The sequence below is a fragment of the Aegilops tauschii genome, chromosome 1, assembly GCF_002575655.3.
Source record: "Aegilops tauschii subsp. strangulata cultivar AL8/78 chromosome 1, Aet v6.0, whole genome shotgun sequence".
Classification (NCBI taxonomy): Eukaryota; Viridiplantae; Streptophyta; class Magnoliopsida; order Poales; family Poaceae; genus Aegilops; species Aegilops tauschii.
The window spans coordinates 43,693,758-43,705,564 of NC_053035.3; the positions used below are offsets into that span (position 1 = coordinate 43,693,758).

General features: G+C 50.3%; 1 protein-coding gene and 1 pseudogene across 2 annotated transcripts; one reads left to right on the top strand and one right to left on the bottom strand.

Moving 5' to 3' along the window:
• Positions 1 to 3,184: 3,184 nt before the first annotated feature.
• LOC109756928 (cysteine-rich receptor-like protein kinase 25) lies at positions 3,185 to 5,577 on the top strand (annotated as a pseudogene).
• A 1,589-nt stretch (positions 5,578 to 7,166) lies between these two features.
• On the bottom strand, positions 7,167 to 11,600 carry LOC120968249 (uncharacterized). Of its 2 annotated transcripts, none has more exons than XM_073507359.1 (2): positions 10,706 to 11,600; positions 7,167 to 10,584 (listed from the first exon to the last, which is right to left on the bottom strand). In XM_073507359.1, exon 2 carries the CDS (start codon positions 9,993 to 9,995, stop codon positions 7,236 to 7,238), a length of 2,760 nt encoding a protein of 919 aa, XP_073363460.1. In that variant the 5' UTR covers positions 9,996 to 10,584; positions 10,706 to 11,600; the 3' UTR covers positions 7,167 to 7,235. The 2 variants fall into 2 exon arrangements, with proteins under 2 accessions (XP_073363460.1, XP_040250813.1); XM_040394879.3 differs by having other exon boundaries at positions 10,395 to 10,584.
• Between the last annotated feature and the right edge of the window lie 207 nt (positions 11,601 to 11,807).

Sequence of the window (11,807 nt, forward strand, 5' to 3'; positions counted from 1 at the left end):
CTATTTTCTTTGCAAGGTCCGAAGAATGACTTGGCCTTGGTTTTGAAAGCGAATTTGCCATGTCCAAAATACATACATTTGCCATGGTCCACACAATAAATTTGCCGTGGGAGGGGATAAAATAAACTAGCATTTTTTCGATAAAGGGCGATTTTATTATCTCAAAATGTAGCATCAAAGTGATACAAAGCATTAAGAGTATCACCCGGCCTCTGCATAACTAGGATGCATACAACCAAACACCAGTAGTCTGATAAACAGAAAGATAAAATAAACTAGAATGGTACAAGCAAATAAGTTTTGTCTTCTAAATTATAAAGTGAACCACATGTGTATGAGGGACGAGGATCTTTGGCGGATTAGGTGCCCATTGATATGCATCTACGCTGTCGAGTGGCACCTACCACATTGTGTGGCGTTGCAATTCAATAGGAGGCAACACACCACACCAGAGCAAGCTACCACGGGGGGCTTGGAGCTTCAAGAGTGAACGACCTGACCTCTACTATGTATAACATATAGTCTCAATTATTTTTTATGCTTGGTTGTTCTTGTGCCTTGCAGAGTGAATATATTCGGAGTTGACGACTCTGTTAAAGTGGTCTTTTTGGTCAAAATCATCGTATCTGCATTTATTATCTTGATTGACCCAATATGGCGACTTGGTAGAGTTGCAGTTAGGAAGAGTAGTATAAATAATATTCTCTGCGTCTCAAAATAAGTGTCTCAATCTTAGTATAACTTTATACAACCTTCGTTTTAAAGTTAGTATAAAGTTGAGATATTTATTTTGGGTCGAAGGGAGTAGTATTAATTAGTATATGTGCCACGCATTAAAACATGCCAACAGGTAGGAAAGATCATCTATTTGCGGTAATCCACTTCTAAGCCCAGGCTAAACTGCACCTGCCCTAACGAGAAAAAAATCAAAACAAATACTAGAAAATTTCAAAAAATTCCATTTTTTTCTGTGGTAGATAATTTGATGTGTGAGGTTCCCTTCAATTTTCAAATCATTTGGACATCTGAGCAGCTCTCAGCAAAAAAAAAAAACAAATCGGGTCAGAACAGTGCGTGAACAGTAAACATTTTTACAGACCCGATTTTTTTTCAAAAGCTGCTCAGATGTCTCTAAAAATTGGAGCGAACCTCGCGCATCAAATTATCTACCACACACACAAAAAAGGAATTTTTTAAATTTTTCTATTATTGTTTTAATTTTTTTACTAACAACGCCGCACTCATCTATTTGTTGCAAAAATCTTTTTTCATTCATTCGTTCACATGGATGGGTGTTGACGTGTCGTGCTCGTATCCTTCCTTCCTTCATGTGTGCCAGCAAATCAAATCAAACCAAACACCGGATGATCCGGAAGGAAGGAGGGACGCTAGTCCAGGCTGGCATTGGCAAACGTCAGCGACAAAAGCGAGAAACGGGCGACCAGACCGGTCAAAAGTTGTCTAGGGCGTGTTTGGGTGTTGTGCAGAGCTGCACTGCGCACCTCATGGTCAAGGCAGTGCGCAGCAGGATGGACGTTGGAAAGTTGCTTGCTTGCATGCCTCATCTCATCTCGTCCGGCACGCGGCGCACGCTCGCTAATGAATTACCAACTGAATGCACCTTAATTAATTATTACTCCTACTATAGTAGAGTAGGTCTTGTTTGGATCGGATCCTCCACGATCAACTTTGCCCTAACTGAATAAGTAATTAATTAAGCTTATGCGTGTATCCAAGAGCCTACCCAGAGTGCGCGGCCACACGCCAACGCCCCCTCCCTCCCCGTCGCCGCCGCCACTGCCACCTCCAACCATGACGGCCGAGGAGGAGGAGGGGCTGGTGCGGGCGGTGATGGAGGACTCAGAGAGGGAGTACAAGCGCAGCCAGAGGAGCAACGGGAGGGGCTAGAGGAGATGTTGGCGCTCTCGGCCCTTGAAGATGTCGTGCCGGAGCTGGATGTGAAGGGGGAGGTGATGGAGGACCGGCCGCCCAGCCTGATGTGAAACCCGGCGGTGTACGGGCAGTTGCCATGTAGCCAGTCATTGCCACCGCCACCAGCACCACAGGCCACGTGGGCACCATGGTCATCACCACCGCCACCAGCACCACAGGTCGCGTGGGCGCCGTGGTGACCACCACCACCGCAACCTACACAAGATGCGCCCGCCCCATTTTAGGGGCTAACGCTCCACCTCTGGACGACGCCTCCCTACATCGACCTAACTAGGGACGACGACGAGGAGGACGGTGGTGCCTGAAGACAGCCAAGGCATCGGCGGCAGCAGTAGGCGAATCTATTTTTTTATGGTTTTTTATTTCAACTTAAGTACTATGTACGGGCCGTGACTATCGTGGACTTTTTAATTAAGTAATTCTAATATATTTATGTTTTAAACTATTTTGCAATGCTTTTTTATTTTTTAAATCCAAAACGGACATAAAGTTTAGGATATGGCCACGCGTTGGGTGCACCCGTCGGCAGACGGCCAAAACCGGACACGCGTCCATTTTGCCGGCCCAACTTGACAAAATACAGATAAAACGAACGTTCATTTAGGGTCAGATTGGAGTTGGCCTCAAGCTAACAATCACTTCAACTGAACCTATGCAACCCTCGTGTGAGTTTGCACACACGATCCGGTTTTATTTCGTCTCTTATCTTTTATTTTCTTTAGCTCAAAAAAAGTTTTTTCTTTTCTTTTCTTGGGAGAAGTTGCTGTTGGCCTGCTAGCTCGCTTGGCAGCGCGATGGCTCGCCGGAACCTTGGATGCTTCCTTTCTTTGCTTTTTACCTGGGTCTGGGTGGGTGGGGTCAACAGATTTCCAACTCCAGCGCTAGAAGACAAGTATTGCTTTTCTTTGGCAACAAGAAGGCAACTCCTTCCCTTTCGTGATGGCAGACAAGAGGTTGAAAAGTGCAACGACTTTTGTTTTGAATTTGAGGTAAAAGCAGGTACCCTAACTTGCATGAAATATGATGATTTAGTCCCAAACTTGCAAAATGCAATACCCAACTTGCATTGGATGTGACGATTTGGTCCTCGACCTATCACAGCGCGACAAATGGCAGCCAGGTCGCCGGACTGGTCGTTGCCTGCACTTTTGCACAAAACACCCTGCTGTCTTGTCTAATTAACATGCGCTACACCGCCGAGGCAGACGCGCTGCGGGCGGAGCTACGCAAGGCCAAGGCCGTGCTCGCCGAGACCAAGGCGGACGCGGAGATTGCGGCGGCGGCGGCGCGTGGGCTCCGGGTCATGCGTAGCCTGAGCCCCCTGTACTCTCTCCTCCTCCTCCTTACCGGCGCAGCCATGGCCGCCGCGGACCCCTGGTCCACCGACTGCCCGAGCGACACAAACTACACCCGCGGCGGCGTCTTCCAGGCCAACCTCGACGCCTTCCTCTCGTTCCTCCCCGCCGCTGCGTCGGACGCGTCCGGGTTGGCCGAGAACACCACCGGCACAGCGTCCGACGAGGCGTACGGTCTCGCGCACTGCCGCGCCGACGTCAATGCATCCGAGTGCCGCTCGTGCCTCGACACCTGGGCATGGGACGCAGCCATCAAGTGCCCCGGCCAGAAAAAGTCCACGCTCTTCTACGACGCCTGCCTCCTGCGCCACTCGAACGTGAGCTTCTTCGGCGTCGCCAACATGTCGTGGCTGACCGGCTTATGCAACGCGGTGAACGCGACGCAGCCCGAGCTGTTCAAGACGCAGCTAGGCGCGCTGATGAACAACCTCAGCAGCAGGGCGGCGTCGTCCCGCGACTGTTCGCGGCCGACACGGTCGACTTGACGCCCTTCACCAAGATCTACGGCATGTACCAGTGCACGCGCGACCTCGCCGGCGACGACTGCAACCGCTACCTCGCCGTAGCCGTCTCGTACATCCTGAAATTTTGCGACGGGAGGGAGGGAGGACGGGTCGCCACCCGGAGCTGCTCCATCCGGTACGAGTTGTATCCTTTCTACAACGCCCAGGCCGCCGAGGCGGCGATGTCCCCGCCGCCACCGCCGCCGCGAGCAGCAAACGGCAGCGACCAGTCCGACCCTACTGGCACTTGAGGCCATACAGTTTTCTTGTTTTGAAATTTTCGTGTCGATCTTGCGTCTTTGATTAGACATTTCTTTCGGTGATCAATTCGTAGCGAGTTGAAAGTTCAGACAGCGACTGAACTAGAAGATAGGGTAAACTATTCTGAATTTCCTTTTGACCGAGAGCGGCGACGACGAATCTTCCCTGTGGGTGCAGGAAACGACGACGCCACAGCCAAGATAGCTCTGTTCGTCTCCATTCCTGTTGTTGTCGTGCTGTTGGTGCTGTTGACGGTTGCTTTGTATCTCTGCAAGAGAAAGAACAAGAAACCATACGAACATGTGTAGATATCCAGCGCGGGTGAGTGCTTTGATCGATCATTTCAAATCCCCGAAAAGGAAGAACACCGAGGCTAATTGTTCTCTCTCCCTGTATATATATTGTTTGTTTTTGTGAGCAGACAGTGAGTATGGAGGAGACAATGGGAAGCTCAGAGTCTCTGTTGTACGATTTGAGCACTCTAAGGGCTGCCACTGACAACTTCTCTGAAGAAAATAAGCTCGGGGAAGGCGGGTTCAGGCCGGTCTACAAAGTAACGTACACTGAACTTGGAACATGAGCGCCCACTCTCCAATTGATTTTCCATGTCTGAACTGAACAATCGACTTGATGTGGTTTGGTCGGTCAGGGCATTCTGCGGGATGGGCAGGAGATCGCGGTGAAGAGGCTGTCGAAGAACTCCAAGCAAGGGCTCGTGGAGATGAGGAACGAGGTTGTGCTGGTGGCCAAGCTTCAGCACAAGAATCTGGTGCGCTTGCTCGGCTGCTGCATCCAAGAGGAGGAGATGCTCCTCGTCTACGAGTTCCTCTTCAACAGAAGCCTCGACAAGATTCTATTCGGTCGGTACCTAGTTCTTCAGACTGTTATACTGCAAGTGACATTCAGTTTCAAGAGTTTAGGTACTACTGTACTCCTTACCAATGTGCGTGCGCGCAGATCCTGCGAGGCAGCAAGAGCTTACCTGGGGGCACAGGTTCAGGATCATCCAGGGGATCGGGCGAGGCCTTCTTTACCTCCACGAAGATTCGAGGCATGACTGGGACGTGCATAGCTCAGTTCAGTTCGAGGGGTTCGGACTGAGGAGTGGCACTGTCATCTTATATGTGGATAGAGTTGGGCTCATTCGGCTCAACCTTGCCACAAAAGAGGCAGTTGTCGTCTACCACCGCAGCGATACGGCCTACATCTCGCAGGTTTGCCTGCACGAGATGGATTTGTCCTCTCTGCTCCAGACCATGAAACCTCTGAGCTAGCTTCTTATTATGGATCAGTTTTGGGAATGTTCTTCAGTCCAGTTCTTGTTCTAGTACTTTGTTTGCTTAGAGCAGCTGTTTTAGCTCTAAGCTGTCACTCCTAACTTTGTCAAGTCTTATCGTTTCTCGTTATGCCATTAGTGCTTGCTGGCAATCTGTCATTGATCCGATCCTGTAAAATAACGGATTGTACGGTTCATTATCTAATTTAGCCAGTTGTCAAAGGTGAAATAAAATCGATTTGCCTCATTGATTCGATGCCCAGTTCGCCACTACAGCCTTGGCTGCTGCTAGAATTTGCATGGGAGGTGCTACTGAAGCTGATGGTGCTCCCATCGAAAGAATCGATGTTGAAATTTCCAGTCCAACCACTGATCGTTCACCCTGTAGCGCGGGTTAATTAGACAAGATGACAGGGTGTTTTTTTTGCAAAAGTGCAGGCGAAGACCGGTCCACCCATCCGGCTGCCACTTGTCACGCTGTGATAGGCCCAGGACCAAATCGTCACATCCAATGCAAGTTAGGGTATGATAGAGTTGCATTTTACAAGTTTGGGACTAAATCATCACATTCCCTGCAAGTTAGGGTACCTGGGGTGCTTTTACCTCTTTGAATTTCTTTTTCCGTTTGGAAAGCTCTATGGGGTGCCCCCAGCCTGAATATGTTTCCGGTTTTGCTACTTACGAGGCACCTGAAATTTCCTCTTCCTTCTTCATGCCGGACCTCGCTAGAGAACTCGTCGAAGAAGACAACCCCATTATCTATCTTAAGGGGGGGGGGGGGGGGGTAGCCATGGCCCCATTATCTATCTTAGAGGGCGGGGGTGCAGGGGATTGCCGGAGTCGTTTTCCGGTGCGGCAGCGCTTAGAGGGATGGCCAGGGCGGCGGCCAGCACAGCAGTGGGGGAAGGTAGAGGGGAGGGTGGGGGCAACGAGGCAGTGCTAGCCACCGGTCGTGGGGGACGGCGGCAGGCGGTTTGGCCTGGGTTGGCTGGTGGCTGCACAAGGAAGAAGAGACGGAGGTAGAAGATGAACAGTGCATGATATATTTTCGACCGTTGGATGAAGATCTAAGGGCTCTTGTTTAAAGTGGTCGGTGGACTTTTATTTCCAGGTATCTGACTTTCGGCCCCATATTTTTCACTATCAAATTATGGGTCCAACATGATTTCATTACCGGAAGATTAGAGTAGGGTTGCTATGACCACGAGGAGTGAGAAGAGAGGCGGGCGTGGGGGCGATAAAAACGGGAAACATACGACAAAGGAAGAGGATGGACTTGCAACTTCTAGATGGACTGCTATCTATCTATCCTACACTAGGAAAGGAGGAAATTAACGAATATCCATATCTGCACCCGAGCTCATCTGCACCCATCCTGACGAAAAAAATCAAAACAAATACTAGAAAAAAAAAAATTCCATATTTTTTTTGTGTGGTAGACAATTTGATGCGTGAGGTCCGCTCCAATTTTCACATCATTTGAACATCTGAGGAGCTCTCAGCAAAAAAGACAAATTGGGGGTCTGTAGTTTACTGTACATGTACTGTTTTGGCCTGATTTGTCTTTTTTGCTGAGAGCTCCTCAGATGTCCAAATGACTTCAAATTTGGAGCGGGTCTCACGCATCAAATTTTCTACCGCACAAAAAAAATTGGAATTTTTTATTTTTTTTCTTTTTTTTACGAATTGTTTCCTAACCGGTGCAGATGAGCCTGGGCACCAAAACGCCCTACTCGGAAATTAGTTGCATCACACAAGGCAAATTAAGTAGATGCATAGCATTGCCCAGAAATATGTTGCAATTCGAGTCGGTTGTTGTTAGCAACACACTAGTACAGAGATCAATTGCTCAAGGACTTGAACTACAAGTCATGGATTCACCAAGGTTTAGCTAGTACAGAGGAGGAGAGGAACACGAGAGGAAGAAGAGACAGAAGCAGAGGAGGCCGAAGCCGTCCTGATCCAAGCCGAGTCGTTCGTAGCCCGTTCGCTTGTATATGTAGTTGCTGCCTTCTGTTGCTTCCCATCAGCCCAGGCCCAATAGGCGCAACCAATGGCCCAGCCCGTGAAGAGTGTACGGTTGGTCGCTAACATTCCCCCTTCCTTGAAATTCGGCTTGACCTCAAGCCGATGCCATGTCGAACCTCCTAGATCCCATGGTGCTTGATGCTTCAAGACTTCGCCGAGGTCGTAGTGGGTGCCGTAGTTGAGGCGGAACTTGGCGAGATTGAGGGAGCATACAACGCCGACTTGCTCAAGGAAATACTCGTCGCTGATGTTCACTTGGTCAGAAAATGCGTTGAGGTAGTAGGGGCGGTCGACACAGACACTGTCTGAGTAGAAAGCTGGAGCTATAAGATTCCTCCTTCCTGGTACTTCAGTTTGAGCATAAAATCCGAAGAAATAGAGAAGGGCCCCGATGCCTGGATCCCATGACAACTTCCCTTGACAAAACTCGAGGCTCCGGAAGCTCCTCATGGCAATAGAAACAGAGAACTGAAATGGTACAGTATTTGCCATGCCAGCACAACACACTGAGTGAAGTGACCATGCAAATTCCCAAGCAAAACATTCAAAATCATATTGTGTAGCAGCATCAACAATGAGCCTTTTGCAGTTTAGGCAGCTGACCTCCAGCAAGAGGATATGTTGTACCAGGTCATCGCCTGGGTGCCACGGAAAATACAACTTAGGGTATGTTGCGGCAAGAATTGTTTGCTCGGACTGGTTGACAACATTTAAGTTTTTCAAGTTAAGCGACCATGCAATCTTCCATTGGATATGCTCCAGACCAGACTGAATAACATGCCCAGTTTTCTGCATCATCTGGTCCACACTTATATATCGCCAGAAGCTCAAATCCTTGTAATGCAATGGAGTAAGCATGCCCGGTTTGAAGTGTGTCCAGAACGCGATGGTAATAATCCCATTGCATAAACAGGCTGATCCAGCACCAGATGACCCCACTGTCAAGTGAATAGAAAATAGAGGTAGTCCTTCGAGTAACAATATGCTAGCATCAGACTCAGGAATCGACAACTGTCGTCTGACCAACTGTACAACTTTCTTCCTGCTGGGGCAAAATACATGAGTACTGGCTTGTGTTGATTCCAGTGGGTTTAATCCAAAACTTTCTCTGCTTGCTGGACACAATTGTGGCTTGACCTTGTCAATACCAATATCAGGATATTCCAAGTAGAACAACCAGGCAATTTCCCATCTGAAAAAGGGTTTTTGGTTGTCCTTGACAGTGTCGTTCGATGAAATTTTTGTCACTCCAACACCCAACAAGGACATGAATGCTTGTTGTCCAGGGTCCCATGGTGAATCAGTACTAGCAACATAGCTGCCAATGAGCAATTGGGTTTTGTTTCCATGCAAGCAACCATCAGGACTACAAGGAAGAAAAGACAAGATAGAATCAATTGCCATACCATCCAATGATGAAATTGATGTTGGTCCTTGCTGCAACTGAGAGTGATTGTGTGCCTGAAGCTGACGGTCAACGAACAATTTCAGGGGGTGGACATGTGAGACTGCTGGCACTACTGGATTGGTCAGGAACATGTCATCCTTGGTCATGGGCACCTCCATGGTGTATGTGTTGTTGCTGTTGATGTCGTCCTCACGCACCGAGAAGGAGGAGCAGGCTGTTGGTGACATCCAAGCTTGCACCATGAGCTCCGAATCGAGAAACGATGCTGCTGCTGGCAACAACCTTGTTGTTGTGATATGAGTAGTCGAGAACGCAAGAGATGGTGCGTCCAGATTGCTTCTTGAGCACTCAGTCGAACAGGTGGTGGGCGGTAACATGTCTCGCTCAAAAACTGTCAGTGGATCATACAACAGAGCTGGCGAGTCCTCCTGAGACAAGATCAAGGCTGCACTCCCCGAAGCCCGGAACATGTCCACGGGGTCTTCTCCGCTGGTGATCGGGTCGACGCCCAGGACTTTAGAGGCTGGGAGCACGATGCAGACATCATAAGTACCCGAAGTTGGTGATGCAGGGAAGTTGATGTCGCCTGATGCGGACGCGGGGGTCGGCATGGAGATGTCCATGGCCATCACCGCCGTTGCCTCTGGCGCTGGAATTATGGTGGTGGAGATGGCGCCGTGAGTGAGGGAGTTCGCCGCTGTTGAGCATGCGCCCGAGACATCCAGTGTAGAGGTCGGAGTCGAGGTCGTGGTCATTAGCTCGAGGCCGAAGCAGTAGCGCTCGGGGTCGACGCTGGCGGTGAGGTTGGACGGAGCTGTTGTTACGGCGGAAGCGGTCGTTGACACCGGCACGGTGACGGCGTGGCTTGGGCACTGTGTCGAACACCTTCTGGGCAACGTGGCCGCAAGGTCCATGCTGTTGGACGCGGCCACGCCCGGCTCTTTGCCGAGCTGTAGAGTGGCGCCGCAGTTGAAGGAGGCCTCGGAGGTGGTCGCAGCAGGCATGTCGGAAGCGGTGGCGACGACGTTGTGGATGCCCACCGCTCGAGCATGGCGTCTCTCTTTGATCTTCTCGCCGATGCGTTGCCTCGAGCCATCGGTGTAGGCACGCGTCTCCTTGACGGCCGTCTGTACCGCGCGATTGACGGCCGTCTCCACAGCCGCCTCCACGGCCGCCTCGATGGAGCTCACCAGTCGTGCCTTCCAATCCATGGAATTGAGGCTGAGTGGTGAAATTGAAGAAGAGTGGTGGGAATTGGCTCTGAATACCAATTGTTAGCAACACATTAGTACAGAGATCAATTGCTCAAGGACTTGAACTACAAGCCATGGATTCACCAAGGTTTAGCTAGTACAGAGGAGGAGAGGAACACGAGAGGAAGAAGAGACAGAAGCAGAGGAGGCCGAAGCCGTCCTGATCCAAGCCGAGTCGTTCGTAGCCCGTTCGCTTGTATATGTAGTTGCTGCCTTCTGTTGCTTCCCATCAGCCCAGGCCCAATAGGCGCAACCAATGGCCCAGCCCGTGAAGAGTGTACGGTTGGTCGCTAACAGTTGTCCCTCGGATAATTAATATGCAGAGCAACTACACAACCACATTCGGCGTCCAGGAAATGAATTAACACAGATAGGAGTAGTATATATAGCAGCGGAGTAATCCGACCCAACCAAACTGAAATCATGAGTAGTCTGCACAACAATAAACTAGCAAGAGATCATAATTCATAGCTAGGTAGATGAAGTAAACGAGTTGATAAATACGTAGATCTTGGCTTGGACAATCAGCCTGATGAGTGAGGTGACCCTGCAGTGGAATCAACACAACACAAGCAAGAATTACTGGGCAGTAAGGTTAGATTAATGCAACGCAATAGGAACAAATAAGCACAGATGCATAAACAAGAATTTCTGTGCAGCGCACGCACCTAGCCGAAGTGCGCGCGGGCCTCGGCCGTGGACTGCAGCAGGGCGTCCCAGCCCTGGATCGTGCCGACGATGCGCGCCCGAGCCTCGTCGATATCGGCGGCGACGAGGCCGGCGCTGGTGACGCCGCCCGCGAGCGCCACGGCCATGGCGCGCACTCGGCCGTTGAGGTTCTTGAGCCGGCCCTGCACACTGGGCACGCGGTCGATGGCGTGGGCGAGGTGGACTCGGGCGGGCCGGCCGCCGCGCACCGGAGGAACGCCCAGGCCCTTGGAGTCAACCAGGAGGTCGGCCGCCCTCAGGCTCGCCTCGGCGTCCCCGAGCGCCGCCCACGCCTCGTCCAGCGTCACCCGCGCCTCCACCACAAGGTCCATCTGCAGGCCGTTGGCCTGCCATCCCGCCATGGCAGCGCGCAGCAGGTCGAGGCTGCCCCGGTGCTCCGCCAGCGTCTCGTGCACGACGGCGAGCCGATCGCGGAACCAGAGCGGCATCGTCGACATCGCCGGCTGTCGTGGGGGTGGGGAGAGGAGGGGAGGGGGTAGGGAGGCGTGTGTCAGTCGCTGTACGTATGCGGATTATCTTTCTTTACTTTATTATTATTACTGGACATTAAAGTTACCGGAAAGCCCCTTGCGATTCAGCTTATTCATCAGAGTAAGCTCTCTGCTACTTTGGGAATTCAGTTTCTATATTATTTTTTTGTGAATTTTTCCCATTTGCTTTACTACCGTGTTTTTTTCTATCATACATTGTGATGAATATGCATGTCTCAATCAATAAAATTACAAATAATCTTCTTTTTTACATGTGATCTCAGTTGCAGGAAGAAGTACAAAGGGCTCAACAATAAGACCCTCTATTCTCTACGCCGTCTAATTTAGAACTGTAAAACTGAGACTAAAGCAACCTCTATCTCACCCCCTCCCCTCCCCCCCCCCCCCCCACAAATTTGGTCATCAGATTACACACTTATATCGTTTCTGACCATCAGATTATTGTTTCGGCGCTAGTTTACCATGACTGGCCGCCTGTCCTAATGGGCAACTATTCTGCTATTCTGAAGATATTTTTGAATGCCTGTCGTTGGTTGGGCTTCAATGGCCC